The 15,537-nt window shown below is 48.3% G+C and overlaps 1 protein-coding gene across 5 annotated transcripts in view; it reads left to right on the top strand.

Moving 5' to 3' along the window:
* Positions 1-15,537, top strand: part of Auts2 (activator of transcription and developmental regulator AUTS2) — a 1,133,868-nt gene that overhangs the window by 780,440 nt on the left and 337,891 nt on the right. For all 5 annotated transcript variants that reach the window (XM_016002484.3, XM_076560553.1, XM_076560552.1 and 2 more), the window contains exon 5: positions 3,024-3,053. In XM_016002484.3, coding sequence (XP_015857970.2) covers positions 3,024-3,053 — 30 coding nt within the window. The remainder of the gene's footprint in view (positions 1-3,023; positions 3,054-15,537) is intronic.

The following is a 15,537-nucleotide window of genomic DNA, read 5'->3' as shown; positions in this document are numbered from 1 at the left end:
GTAAGTTCCTAAATGCTCTCAGTACCGAGGCAGTGGTCTCCACACACAACCAGTGGAGATTTTATTAGCATCTCTTGGTAGCACTTGGAAGGTAGCTTGAGCAATAATAACGAGGAGGCGTCTCTTCTGACATGGGTTCAGTGGCTCAATGATGTCAGATGTCTCTTCCTTTGTTCTCTCCATCTTCTTTCAGCATGGAGGCTTTTGGGAGACATTTTCAAAATGGCTGCTGTAGATGCACACATCACATCCTCACCTAGGCAGACTTGAAGGCAAGAGGCAGGAGCTGCCTGCCGTTCATTAAGACTCTTTAAAAAAAACTTTATTATTTGTGTGTGTGTGTGTGTGTGTGTGTGTGTGTGTGTGTGTGCGCGCGCGCGCGCGCGCGCGGTGTGCGCGCGCGCGCGCCTGCATGCACACTTGTGCTATGGAGCACGTGTGGAGATCAGAAGACAACTCCAAGGAGTCTGTTCCCTCCTTCTACCCTGGGATCTGGTGATTAAACTCAGCTCATCAGGCTTGTGTGGCAAGTGCTTCTACTCCGTGAGCCATCTTGTAGGCCCAGGATTCTTCCTCTCCTCCTTCTTCCCTACCTCAGCATCCTCTGCAGACTTCACCTCTTACTTGACCAAAATGGTTCTCATCACCTATCCTCTCCTCCTTCTTCCCTACCTCAGCATCCTCTGCAGACTTCACCTCTTACTTGACCAAAATGGTTCTCATCACCACCCAGGAATGTAAGGAAAAAAGTGGGGGCGGGGGGGGGGGCAGGTCGAGTGTTGCCTCCAGAAGATGTGGGCTTGGGAGGAGAGAGCTGTGGCTCTCTGTCCTCAGCTCTCTTCCATTGCCCGTTTCCCCTGATGGCTCCATCTGCTCCCATGTACAGGTGGCCACAGTAAAAACCTTGGCACCCTCCGAGACTCACCTGCCGCTTGCTCTCCCTAGCCGTGGATTACCATGACCCACCAGCTCTCACTGCAGATCTGCTGAACCATCTGCTTCACCCTCTCTCATACCAGGCACGATGCTGGCATAGAAAGTGTCCTAGTTGCCAGACTGCTCTCCCGGTGGCCATCTCTCTGCCTAGTGGGTGCTCTTTTTCCACCACCCATGCAGAGTGGTCCCACCTGCACACCACATTGTGTGAACCACAGAGCAGCCTGAGGCTTGGTCCTGTGTCTCATCTTGGTGGAGTCCAGCCCAGCAGGGCCTCTCCAGGACTAGGGAGGGAAGGCATACATGTGATCACATCTCTCAGTGTCTAACAAACGCACCCTTTATTATGTATACGTATGTGTGCCCAGGCATGCCCGTGTTCACATACATATAGAGATCAGAGGTCAACCCTGGGAGACTTCCCTCAGTCCCTGTCCATCGTGTTTACTGAGGTTCTTTCCCTGGGACCTGGGACTCACCGAGTAGGCTAGTCTGCTTGGCCAGCAAGCCCCAGACATCCTGTTTCCCTTTTCCCAGCACTAGGATTACACATGTATGCTCCATGTTGATTTTTGTACATGGGTCCTGAAAACCAAGCTAGATTCAAGTCCCATGATTACTCAGCAAGCACGTGGGCAGCTGAGTTGTCTCACCAACCCTGTTGTTCAACCCATCATTTATTAGCAAAACACTCTTGGTTTTTAGAGGAGTGTTTGTTCTCTGTTTCCCTCTGCTTCTGTCAAGAAACCCAAAACTAGGAGATAATTCTCTTTCTTTGGTTCTCCCAAACCTAGAGCAGCAGGCTCATCACACTACTTAGTACTCTTGCTGCATTACCTGTGGGGAGTTTGCCTTCGAATCCCGGACATCAATATTAGTCACTTTCCTCATTGCTGGGACAGAATAATAGCAACTCATGGAAGAGCTCATTTTGGCTCGCAGTTCAAGGGTATATATAGCCCACCATGGTGGAGAAGGCATAGCCGTAGGGGTGGGAAATGGGCGGTCACTGTTCCGTTGCTGGGAAGAGACACCATGGCCAAGGCAGTTCTCATCAAAGAAAGCATTTAATTGTAGGTTTGTTACAGTTTCAGAGCTTCGTCTATTATTATCATGGCAAGGAGTGTGGCAGTGCCCAGGCAGAAATGGAGATCTGGGAGCTCTGTATCCTGATCCGTAGGCAGAGATGGGGGGGGGGTACAGGGGGACACTGGGCTTGGCATGAGCTTTTGAAAGTTCAAAACCTACCTGCAGCGACACACTTCCTCCAACAAATCCATGCCTCCTGATCCTTCTAATCCTTTTAAATAGTGACCCTCCCTGGTGACCCAGCATTCAAATCCGTGAGCCTGTGGGGGCCGTTCTTACTTTAATACCACGGTCATATTGGATCCTCCATCAAGAAGCAGCAGAGAGAATTGAGTGCTCAGCTCCCTCTCTCCATTTTATTTAGTCCAAGGCCTCAGTCCATGGGATGGTGCCACTCACCTTTAGGGAGACTCTTCCTTCCTCAGTTAATCCAGTCTAGAAACTTCCTTACGGACATGCCCAAAGGTGATTCAAGATCCTGTCAAGTTGGTAGTCAGTGTTAACCATCACAGTGTCACCTGTGTTGAGTCTTGCCCCCCTCAAAGTCTTGGCAAGAGATTTCCATGAACAAAGCTTGTTTGCTTCCCGAGAAAAGATTGAGCAGAAAGACAGCCACTCCCCAAAGCTGAAGGCAGAGCACGTTCTTCTGCAGAAGTGATTTTTGTTCCAGAACCTTCGGAAGGATCTTGAGTCCCCTTCATCCTGTGGCAGTGTTAGCCCCTAGCTGGGTGTTCCCTAGACTTTCATAGTTTTGTTGTACGGTAGAGTCTCTTGCTGTGCGGACTCCAGGCATCCCAGGGCACTGGCATGAACTGACAGAATGGATGTTGTCTGTTATCCAGCAGCGTGTTCCGTGTTCAGCACTGAGTGCTGTGGAGCACGTTGGAGCCCAGAGACGTCTCCTCTTTCCTACGTTTGCCCTGCACCCCGCCCCCCCCTCCCCCCGCAGATTGCATAATCACCACACTGACCTTTATTCTTTTTGTCTTCCTTTTTAGTGCGACAGTGACAGCGACCAGGAAGAGAAGGTAAGATGCCACCCCCCTCCACTGCAAATACAATACACGAGGCCCTGTGTGCACCGTCACACTCCTGCTGACACCTATTCCCTCCTGAAGGATGTCTCATTGTTCACACCGTGACATTTTCAATAAGATAGACTGTGCCAAACCTGTGACATCCACTTCTGTGAAACATGCCCCTTCATGTCTCCTGTGTGTCACACCAAGTTTTCACTTCATGGATGATGACTCATAGACCCCAAAACACTTAAAGGGGAATTGATTTTCTTTTTCCTTTTTCTTTCTTTCTTTTTTTTTTTTTTTTTTGGTTCATGATGGAAGTATTCACCTTTCCCCTGTGTATTTATAATGTCATTTCTGCCTCCGTCTGACTGGCCTCTGTGCTTCCTCTTGCTTTTCTGTAGCTTCCTAATAGAAATGTCAGTGGTATGCCCCTAGGAATTTCCTCACAGGGCAGTGTGGACAGGGCGGTCAAGGGGACGCTGCTCTCTTCCGTGGGTTGGTGTTGGGAGAGGGGCGTCTCCCTAGCAGGTACACCCTCTCCGTGGAGGTTGAGGCCCAGCCTCAGTGTACACCATTCAACAAGGATGAAGAAGGAACCCAGGCTTCGAGCCTCCAGAAGATGGACTCCAGAAGCAGTAAAGTAGGTTTTCTGTTGACTGAAGCAAAAGGTTTGTGGGTGTGCTTTTTCCTTCCAAGCCATTGACGTCTGCCAACCAAGTCAAGTGTCTTTCCTTTTTCAATGATGCCTTGTGTAACTTGAAAACTTACCCAAGTCTCAGAATATATGGACTGTGTGGTACCAAAACGACTGGCCGGTCCTCCCTTCCCCTGTGCCCTGCTCAGTGATTTTCACCTCCTCCGTGCTGGCTGATCCTCCCCAGAATCCCACGGTTCATGTATAGTGATTGTTCCCCATCCATCTCAGACTCTCCCCCTCCGCCTCCACAACAGCCTCCAGGAGATCTCGGAAGGCTCCTGTTCACCACTGTCATTAATTTGAATTCAGCATATGTAGCCGGTTATAAAACTCGAGACATCATCATCTGAGCAGGTCAAGCATATTCAGATGAAGACAAATGGTGCTTATTTGATTTCCTTAAAATCAGGAAATGAAAAAAGTGCTCTCTGGAGAAATCACGCTCCGCCTGACTTGGATGATAGACCAGCGCGTGTCCCCCAGATAAGAACAGGCTCTCGCCTGGAGGTTTTTATCTCTGAAGGACGGCCAGGACTGTCAGCTTGCTGACATGTGCATTATCCATGTCATTTTAAACAAAGTGACCTATGGAAGGGTGCGCCGTGCTGTGACATGGTAATGGGCTGTTGGATGACAGCGGAAGTACACACTGGATAGGGGGCTGAGGGCTGTTCTTTTGTTTAACTGACAAGTTGAAGCCTCCTGCCTCCAACCCTCAGGAGCGAATTTTAGCTCCTTGGAAGTAGGACCTCGGGTATCTCGGGCAGCCAGCGTGTATTGGGGATGGGTAACAGCATGCAAAGTGCAATCGATGCCCACACTAGCCCCAAGGTCACGTGGGCATATGGCGAAAGTAGCTATAATTCTTTGCGGGTGTCTCTGACACCCAGGAAGGTGCTGAAACCTTCTGACCACTCTGAGAGCTCTACAGGCAAGCAAGAACTGATCTCACTTCTCCGAGAGGGTGGGTTTTATTCAAGGTCTTCCTCTCTGAGCACAGTTGCGTGTGTGCATCTTCCTGTATGAGCGGGTGCATGTGTGTGTGCATCTTCCTGTGTGCTCAGAGGCCAGAGGACAACCCTGGGCATCATTACCTGGTGCTGTCTACCTGACTTTTGATGAACTCTTGCTGGCCTGGAGTTCATTCAGTAGGCTAGGCTTGCTAGCCAGCAAACTGCAGGGACTTTCCTGTCTCTACCTGCCCAGCACTGCGAATACAAGTCTGTGGCTCTGGGCATTGAACTCATGTTTGAACAGGCAACACTTGCAAGCACGCTCTTTCCCCTAGTCCGTGCATTTTTTTATTTCAGAAGCCTGATGGTGCATACCTGTCATCCCAGCCTTTAGGAGGCTGAGGCAGGCGAATTGCAAGTTCCAGGCCCTCGTGTGCTACCTAAGGAGGCTGTATTTCAAATACATAAAGTGAATTCCATATTGATACATCTGTCTGCAGTCACCGGGGAAGGGGGTGAACATTCCTCTTTGCTGTTCCTCTGAGTAGTTTCCTCTGGGCCTTGCTCACACCTCCGGAACTACCCCAGGCCTGGTCTCTACTACAGGTCCCTTACCCTGGAGCCTCTGGGGACCTGGGCCATCATTAACAAGATCTGCAGACTCTGGTAGCTTCTAGAATGGAGCTGCTTGTGGGCATTAGAAGCAGTGGAGGGGGTAGTCAAGGTGGTTGGATGCAGCAGCATTCAGCTAGACAGAGTGAAAGGGTGGGGCAAGGGGAGTACCAGTCTGGGAGGAGAGTAAACAGGCAGGTCCAAGGGCGGGAAGTCAGTGGGAGGGCAAGGGGCATTAGACACTCTCTTCTTATGCATGTCAGTGGGAGGGCAAGGGGCATTAGACACTCTCTTCTTATGCATGGTATATCCCCTGCCTACTCACTGGGCTGTATTTCGATTGCACCCTGAAGATCATGCAGGCCTTTGTAACTGGGAGCCGCACTTGGCACTCGGGCTGTGCTATCCCTGACCCAGTGGGTGTTTCTCCAGGGGTTCCCAGCAGGAGCCCGGGAGCCTCTAATTGCCTGGCCCTGCGTAGTTAACTCTGCCAGACTTCTCCTTTTCCAGCTGAGACAGGAGAGTGTTCATCCCGCCACCTACGACCTGAACACCATCCTTTCTGCTTCGCAGGGGCCCTGTCAGCCTGCTCTATGGCAGGGCTGTAGCCCCCAAAACCCACCAGGGCACTTGCTGGCACCGCTTTGGAGGGTTTGAATACAAATATGAATTGCTAAATAGTGGAGTACATGCCACTCAGCATCCTGGGATCCCTTCAGCAAGTCCCACTGGGAATGCTGTTGTAGCCAAAAGTGAGACTTGCGGGAGGGACCTGGTGGGAATTCTCTCCAGAAGACCTGTCATTCTTACTCCGTGGGGATCCGCAGAACCGGCAGTCTAAAATTAGGGTACGGTATTTCGCACAGCTGACTGAATTAAGATAGACTCTGCTTTCTTCTGATAGGAAGCTATAATTTATAAAATGATACCCTTACTAATTAATGTGAAAGTATCTGGGAAAGGGCTGGGAAGCAGAGCCTTTCTGAAACGCTCGAGACAGACTTGCATGTGCACAGGATCTGATGAGGCCCCACTTGGAGCATCCTCAGCCCCAGGAACGCGTTGCACATTAGCAGCCGAGAACCTGGAAGGCTCCTGGGAAGGGAGAAATTGGGTGGGGAATTAAGTAGGCGGTGAACCCAGCATCTTGGATGTGGGATGTCTCTTCATTTGTCATTAGGAACAAGGAAGAGGCAGCACTTGGCCCCCTGATCACCCAAATTAAGCAATTACTCCAATCCCACACTGGAAAAGAATTGCCATCAGGAGAACAGTGAGGCGACATTAGTATTTCTGCATAGTTGGGCTATATTTTCTTTGGTTTTCTCTTTCCCCTAATACTGGCTGCACACCTGCACCGTGTGCAGCAATACCCCTCATTTGGTTATGAAGTCAATGTCAGGATTTAAAGTCACAATCTCTCCACCTACCCACTTCTTCTTCTTCTTCTTCTTTTTTTGGGGGACTGTGTGAGCCATGGATGGCTGGTCAGAAGGGATCTCCAATCTCGTTTCTGCCTCTGTCTCTTACTATTCTGTATGCAGGGTGATTCTCGGTGTTGTAATGTATGAGATGGGAAGACCCCGGCCCACCCATCTTCTTGTTGGGGTAGGTTGCAGGCTCCCCTGCCTGGGCTCAGTGTTAGCTGGGGGTTGTTTCCTAGGCTCAAGGCTCACCTTGGGAGGGAGGAAAGCTGCGCTCCACCTCAGATAGCTTGAGTCCTGCAAGAGACCCAGGGCGCTCCAGGGGAAAGCAGGGCTCAGCTCTCATCCCCAAGGACACTTCCTGGAACAGACTGGATGGAAGGCCTTAAACCATAAAAGGTTCCTAAAACCGTATCTTTTTAACCCCCTTATCCCGACATATTACTCATACAGGCCAGAGTAATGTGGGGCCGTCTTAAAATGAGCAGACAGCCGTTAAGTAATAGATGATACAGGTTTTTGTCCCCTTGGCAGCTCTTCCCAGGTATCAGACCCTTCCTGTTTACAGGGGAAAGTTCTTATTTGGGCTTGGGCGTCAGGGGGCCAGATATAGGGTTTTTTGTTTGTTGTTTGTTTTGATTTTTCCCCCCAGAAAGCTTCTGAAGTAATATTTTCTTACTTTATTTGTTCTTTGAGAATTTTAGACAATGTATATTTGTTGTTATTGTTCATTTGTGTGAGACACAGTCGTTCTCACTGTGTAGCTATGGCTGATTCAGAGGTGTGTTGACCAGGCTGGCTTTGAACTCACAGACATCTGCATGCCTGCTTGCTTCTGCAGGGATTAAAGGTGTGCGCTGCCACATTCGGGCTCTCATACGATCTATATTGATCACACTCACCCTCTCATCTCTTCCCAGATGCACCCCCCCTCCCCTGCCCATCCAACTTTATGTCCTCTTCAGGATTTTTTTTCATTTTTTATTGCTGTATTTATTAATTTTTAAAATTTTAATGCATCTTTAATTAATATTTAATTAATAATATAATAAATAGGATTATATCAGTTTTCCCCTTCCGTTTCTTCCAACAGCCCTCCCCCCATGCCATCCCTGCTCCCAAGAGAATATTTTAGCAACAACACTGGGTCTGGAAGTAAAGCTTAGTGGGTAGCGCTCTTACTTAGTTAGTATGCCAGGAAACCCTAAGTTCCATCCTCAGCACCAAACAAGCCAAGAAAAGTAGTCCATGCCTAGAATCCCAGCTCTTGGGAGGTGGAGGCAGGAAGGCCAGAAGTTCAAAGCCATCCTCAGTAACACTTAAAGCGTTAGTTGGAGGCCATCCTGGCCCACTTGAGACCTTGTCTCCAAAAAAAAAAAAAAAAAAATTAAAAAAAATAAGAAAAACAAATGTTTTCTGTAATTGTTGTTTGTGGTCATGATGGTCTCACAGGTGAGGGAAGGGAGTAACTTTTAAGCAAAGAGACCCATCTTTGGCTTATGTTCCTAATTCAGCCAAGACCACACACACACACACACACACACACACACACACACACACACACACACACACACACACGTCACCTGGCTCAGGAAGGACTTTGGAAACCGCTGAAAAGTCCAGCTGAAGATGTGACCTGTGGCCTTGTGCTTATAGTGGAAGAGTCTTATGGCTTGACTGCCAGGCCGTGTGTTGACCCTTGCGAAAGTCTACGCATCCTCAGCAACGTTGCAGAGGATGAGAAGGCCCTCCCTGTTGTTCTCGGAGACCTCAGCCTTGGTTTGGCAGTCAGCTGTGTCCTGAGGCAGAGGATACAGAGACAGCTCGGCTGACTCAGCACACCGGCCACACAGGCATGGGGACCCGAGCTCAGATCCCAGCACCCACATAGAAATACAGATGCGGTCCCATGTGCTTTTACCGCCAGTGCTGTGGGGGATGGGAGCAGGAGGATCAGTGGGGCTTTGCTGGCCGTCTACCTGGCCCCAGGCCCAGTGAGAGACCCTGTTTCAAGGGAATAGGCCTGTAGTGATACAGAAATATACCTAGCATCCTCTTCTGGCCTCTGCGTTACCATGGAAACACATCTGCGCATATTCCTCCCCTACACACACACACACACACACACACACACACACACACACACACACACACACACACACGTCTTAATCAAGAGACAACTGAGATATGCTAACCTGTGTTTCAGCCAGAAAAGGAATCTTCACTGTCCATCTATCAGAGAAGCAGGACCAATAGCCACCACCCCAGACAGTGGCAACTGTGGTGATGGTGTTTGTGGCTGGACCCCTTTGCTCAACCCCGGGCAGAAGTAAAGCGTGGCTATTCTGCTGGAGTTGCTTTTTCTTTCCTGTGGGGAGAACATGTAGAAGAGGCCTGGCACTCCAAGCCCGGGTATTCCCCAGCCATCCCAATGTCTGCTTTCTGGGCTCCAACCAATGTGCAATCTCTTCCCCAGGCCTCTGCACTACTTTTACAGTTTGATTTTCTCATAAAAACATTTCTAAGCCATTTGTAAATTTCCTAGCATTTGGGGGGCAATTTCTGCAGTGGTTGGCTGAGTTTCAAGAGCTTTTTCATTTTGGAGTCTCAATTTCCAAAATGCCTATCAACCTCTCCTTACCCCTCCAATATTATGTCTGGGTTAAGATGACATTTTATTATTCTTCCAGTGTTATTGTGTTTCCAATCGGCTTAATTATCCCCATACCCACCCAAAATTCCTATTGATGCCATCCTCAGATTAAATTTCTATTGAAAGTTATTTTAAATCCTGAGTCTTGTTATGTTTTCCTTTTTTTTCCCATCATAGCATTTTCAGGCCAAAGTAAAACTGGATGTCTGTGTGTAGTCATCCTGCCAGTGTCTATCATTTCATATCCCTGAAAAGCATGGATTATGATACACAGATTGAAATTTTTTATTTCATGGGGGGTGGGGTGCGGGCTGCATGTGTGCCGTGGCGTCCACGTGCAGAACAGAGGGCAGCCAGTGGGATTCAGTTCTCTCCTTACACTGGCTGGGGAAAGAGCTCACATCTCCCAGCTTGGAAAGCACGTGTTTTACCCACTTCATGGCTCCCCCATATAATATAGATATATGTAGGTAGGAATTGTTGGGAATTTCTCCTGAACTCTGTTCTTGGGGTGAATGGAATGAAGAAGTGTAAGGTGAATAGGTTTCCCGTTGAAACATTTCCTGTTTTCACAGTGGTGGATCATAGAGAGGGACCCCTGAAGACGACTTTCTAATTTCTTTTGGTCAGCCAGCTCCCAGGCTGTAGACAAACCACCCAATTTGGCTGGGCCTTGGAATTACTATCTGTAGTGGAGCTGGGTTGGTTGACCTTGCATTGGATGTCCTGATTTTTCTGTCTAGCTGTCTACCTCAGCAGCATGACAGAACCCAAAGTCTAATAGGTATGTGATTGTGTGTGTGTGTGTGTGTGTGTGTTTGTGGGGGGCGGGGGGTTCTTATGGAGCCAAGGATGACTTTGAACTCCTGATCCTCCTGGCTCCATCTCCCAAGCGCTATGATGACAGGCATTTGACACTACAACTGGTTTGTGCATTGCTGGGGATAGATCCCAGGCCTTTGTGCATGCTAGGCAAACATGCTTCTTTCTGAGCTCTGTCTCCAACCTCATGATTGTCAATGGTTTCCTCTTGCCAAGATGGCAATAATAGTCCACAAGAGCTGTTTCATCTTTAATCTGTTTTGAATCCATGAAGGAGAAAGGCATAGTGGACAGACTTAGGCAGCTGCATGTTGATTCATGTAAGTCACTCAAGGGAATGTGCCTGTGGGTCGTTACCTGCCTGCTGCTTCCTTCATCTGGTCAAATCCGTCCACACAGTCTTCTTCCATCATGTGCATTGTGGAGTCTGGACTCAGCTGGACCTTCCTGTAAACAGAGAAACCAGTTCCTCCTCCATTCTTCAATCGTCAGTGTGGATTTGGGAAAGCATAGCAACTGAGTAAAGATCTCATTTACGTGATATGTTTCATGAGCTCACGTCATCAGTAACGAGTCTCATTTGACCTGGGAAAGGAGTTCTGGAAACATCTGAAGTTGAGCACACGATTCTGCATCCCCATTCTCTTAAGTGAGCTATCGCCTGGTGCTTTATGGCGTCCATGAAAGGACAGTTGCAGAGCCATAGACCAGTGTGCTGGTGTCGATCGCTATGGGCCTTATGGGACTGTGCACAGACCTTCAGAAACCCAGTACCAAACATATCAGGACTAATGACAGCGTTAATGACAGACCCTATCTCAACAGCCTCTTAGGGAAGACTAGGCTGCTCTGTGGCTATCCAAAGTGTCTTTCTTATTCCATATCAGAGTCGGAGAGTGCTCTGTGCTCAACAGAGATATGAGAATGTATCTTTAATCACAGGCATGTATGTTTGTATGTTCATGTGGCTGCCTCAGTCCCACTGCAACTTCTGCATAGTACATAGCTAACTGTTCCTCAAAACTATGCCATTTCAGTGTGATCAGTACAATAAGATACCCGTATTACGGTATATTACTAATTATCTCAACTCTATTCTATAGAGAAGTCTCAAAACCTACTTTGAGGAGGTTTTTCAGTTGATGAAGTGCTTGCCTTGCGGGCATGAAGACCAGGCTCTTCTCCCTGTACTCGTGTTAAAAAGCTGTGTATGGTGGCTCATGCCTGTAATCTCAGTGCTGAAGAGGCCGAGTGTTGTCTTCTGGCCTCCAAATGTATATGCACATGGATGCATATTTGCATGCGCACATACATGCACACACAGGTCCCATAATTCACTGGATGAATGTGCTTTTTTCTTATTATTAACGCTACATCTGGAAAGTTTCCCCTCATGTCCATTGTCGAACTTTTCCTAATCAGATTGGTAGCTGCTAACTATGGAAGTATATTACATCTTCAATTCCATGAGGCCAGGCACAGCTTTCTCCAGTGTTGTCCCAAACATGGCTTGACTTATGATCTACCAGAGGCAGGGGAGTGGAGCGTCTGAAACACAGATTGACTGGGAACCCCTGAAATAGACAGTTATAGTGTCCAAGATCAGTGTGGGCTCTCTTTCCGCACTCTCTCCTTCCGTTCTCTTCCCTCCAACCGGTTTCTCTCTCTCTCTCTCTCTCTCTCTCTCTCTCTCTCTCTCTCTCTCTCTCTCTCTCTCTCTCTCTCTCTGTGTGTGTGTGTGTCTCTCTGTCTCTCTCTCCCCCCTTCCTCCCTCCCCCTCTCTCCCAATAAAGCTCTGGAAAGGTTTTTAAAAAAAGAAAAAGATCAGTGTGGATTTTGGTTTGTTTGGGGCGGGGGGTTTCTAATGACTTTTCAAGGTTCTAAGTTCTTGCTATCAACAAGTAGATGCTACTAATGACAATTTGAGATTAGGTTCAAGAAGACTATCTAAATAATAATGTTAAGAAATAACTTGTCAAGCCAGATGTGGTAGTGCATACCTTCAATCCCAGCACTCAGGAGGCAGAGGCAGGCGGAGCAGATCAGATGTCTGTGAGTTCAAGACCAGCTAGTATGACATAGTGAGACTTTGTCTCACGAAACAAAAAGACAACAGTAGAAAAAAGGAGAGAGAGAAATTCATTGAAGAGCATGCGGCCTTATTTAGAACACTTGTACAAGCATCATTTTTATATATAATCTGCTTAGGTGTGTGTCACGAGGCCCAACATGCAGTCCTTCAAAGACTTTAACTTCTCAAGCCCATGTCTTTGCCTTACAAGTTAAAAAAGCAGGATGTAAGGATGGTTCAAGAGCCAGGGTTTTAATCCTTTTCCCCTTTAGCTTAGCCTCCTGTCCTTCTATCAAAAATACCCCAGAAAAATCACATCAAAGCAAGAAACATGGGATCATTTGGGTTCTAGTTTCTCTCCGTGGTCTCTTGGCATCACAGCTGTGGGCTTGTGGTCCAGCAGGACATTGTGACAGGGAGTGTGAGGTAGAGCAAAAGATGCTGTATCCATGGTAGCCACAAAGCAGAGAGAGAAAGTAGAAGGAAGCAGGGTCCTAGCATACACTCCAGGGCACTCTCCCACATTAACTACCTACTTTCTGTGTCTAGACCAAACCTCCAAGTGAGTCTCTAGATCCAAATGATCACAGTTGGGGCATGTATAGGAGCCATATTGGAACCTGTGCTATGTGCTTTTTTTTGGATGCAAGATTCGAGGATGTCATCTGTCCATTCTCCTTCACTTCCACCCACACGATTCCAGCTAGCTTCTAAACACTGCATCACGACAGTAAATACTGAGACTCAACTTGTCCAACGATAACAGAGGCGTGGGCCCTTCTGGTGTGTGGCTCTTGTTTTTTTCAGCGTGGTAAACAGTTCTCCCAGGTGTGTTAGTTCCTATTCTGTCCCCGTGATCATACAATCTGATGATACATGGGTTAGGGAAGAAAGCGTTTGTTTTGGCTCACAGTTCCAGGGTAGACGTGGTCCGTCGTGATAGGGAAGCCAGGGCAGCAGGCGTGTGAGGCCAGCGTGACAGTCAGGGAGCAGCGAGCTCACAGTTCATCCACACAGAGGAAGCAGAGAGAAAGAGAGTCAGTCAGAGACAGACAGAGACAGAGAGACACACATACACAGAGAGAGGACGGTCAGTGGGTCTAGACTATAAAACCTCGAAGCACACCCCTAGTGATATACTTCGTCTGGCAAAGCTCTACCTCCGAAAGGTTCCACCACCGTCCCAGACAGTGCCACGGACCGGAGAGCAAGTGTTCAGATACATGAGACTAAACCACGCCACAAAGGGAAGAAGGAAAGGCTTAACCTAAGACTCTTAGTTTGATTCTAACGTGGGAATAGCAGAGTCTGCCCTGTGGGCTATGGTAGTTGATTAGAGGAACAGGCCATGCAAACCACCATAGTAAACTTCATCCATTTTGGGTTATGGAACTCAGTTTTCTTTTAAGTATATGCATGAGTGCACGTGTGTGTGTGTGTGTGTGTGTGTGTGTGTGTGTGTGTGTGTGTGTGTGTGTGTGCACGTTTAATTTTTAGTTAAATACTAGGTTTCTGGATAACTCACCCCCCTAGTATCTGCTAATACTAATACATTGTAAGCACCCAGAAATTACTAGCATTATATCTAAGAGTTGCTTTATTAATTGTTCAAGTCTCAGAAAGGAAGGAGGGACTCACCTTCATGCCCAAGCATTGTCCAGAAAGAGCTTGGCCTGGAATAGAGGCATCCTTAGCATCTCCCTCCTGTGAGGTTGATCCGGACTGGTGCCCATCTGTGACCAGCATGCAGGAATGTGCTATACCGATCACTCCCACACATGATGGCTCTTGTTCATCGCTTGACCTCACTCCCTCACCCAGAACCCTCTCATCCACCCAAACATCAGTCCCGACCCTTGTAAGCAATCTCTGTGTCCCTTGGGGCCACAGGGCCCTTCCTTTCTGGGCACCGAATTCAAGAAGCCATGTCCCTTAAGCCCAAGTGGCAGTAAATATCTGCAGCGGCCATGTTCCCATTACGGATTATGTATTTGCCACTAAGGGGAGAATATAGTGTTTATCGGCTGGAGTGTGTACCAGCTGAGCTGATTACAGCGTTAGCACTCCGTCAGCCAATGATCGTCCTGTCTTTTATCACCTGTGTCACTCAGCACCAAGGAGGAAGAGAATGGATCGCCCCTTTACCCCTTCCCTCCCTGTCCCTCCTCCCTGCCCCCCTCCTTCTGTCTTTCTCTCTCTGTGTACCCATTTTGTGTAGAAAATTTGTATTTACTTTGGGAGTGTAATTTGTTCCTCATGGATAATGTGACCCTGAGCGGAGCCGGATCATGGGTTAGTTGAAGTGATATTTTCCGCTAATGGTAGTCGTACATCACCGCTGTCAGCTCGGGTTAGGAGGCAAGCACATTACAGCTCCATTTTACCTCTGCAGGCATCTGGGATTATTTGCCATAACCGAGTATGACATGACCGCACTACAGAGTGCATTAAAATTTTACTGGCTTCTCAGGCAAGTTCCTGGCTCCAGTGAGCGCTTCAGGCAGGCAGTCTGATGGGGGACCCAAGGGCCCTGACTTCCTACACAGAGGTGCAGAAGGTGGAGGTAGCCCAAGATGGGCTGTTTTTCCCTCACTCTGAGAAAAGAGTTAAGGAAAATCTTGGGAGGTCGAGGGCAGGTGTGCATGTCTCTAGATACCGCAAACTGACAGGTGACAGGCGGCCCTGTATGGGTAACCAGGGCCTGAATGAAGTGGCCACTGCAGGGGGCCGGGGGTAACCTATGCTTCAGCCCCCAGGGTATATGAGAAATAGGTCCTTCTCCAAGGAGATGCCAGGGTATGGAGGTCACTGCCATGCCCCGGGCAGATTCTTATTGTTCCTGTTTGTCAGAGGCCAGACTGAGCTAAGGAAGAGAGAGTCTTCAGTGTGGAAGGATCCATGCTGTCTGTGGAATTGGACTGAGCATTTACTAAGCTGGGTGGTGACAGACATATGTAATCCTGACACTCTGGATGTGGAGGCAGGAGGATCAGAAATCCAAAGGTTGGCTTCTTACAAAATTTAAGACCAAGCTGGGTTATAGGAGTCCATGTTTTAACCACGGCCAGAATGAAAGTCTCGGTTTGTAGCTCAGCAGAGTGTTTATGGAGCATACACAAAGCTCTGGGGTTGATTCCTATTACCTCATAGTCAAGGCATGGTGTTGCCAGCGCTCAGGAAGTGGAGGCAGGAGGATCGTGAGTTTAAGGTCATCTTTGGCTACGTAGCAAGTTCAAGGCTAGCCTGAGACCCTTT

This window comes from Peromyscus maniculatus, chromosome 23 (assembly GCF_049852395.1).
Source record: "Peromyscus maniculatus bairdii isolate BWxNUB_F1_BW_parent chromosome 23, HU_Pman_BW_mat_3.1, whole genome shotgun sequence".
Classification (NCBI taxonomy): domain Eukaryota; kingdom Metazoa; phylum Chordata; class Mammalia; order Rodentia; family Cricetidae; genus Peromyscus; species Peromyscus maniculatus.
The sequence above is the reverse complement of the archived record's forward strand: the minus strand, read 5'-3'. Positions and strand labels throughout refer to the sequence as shown.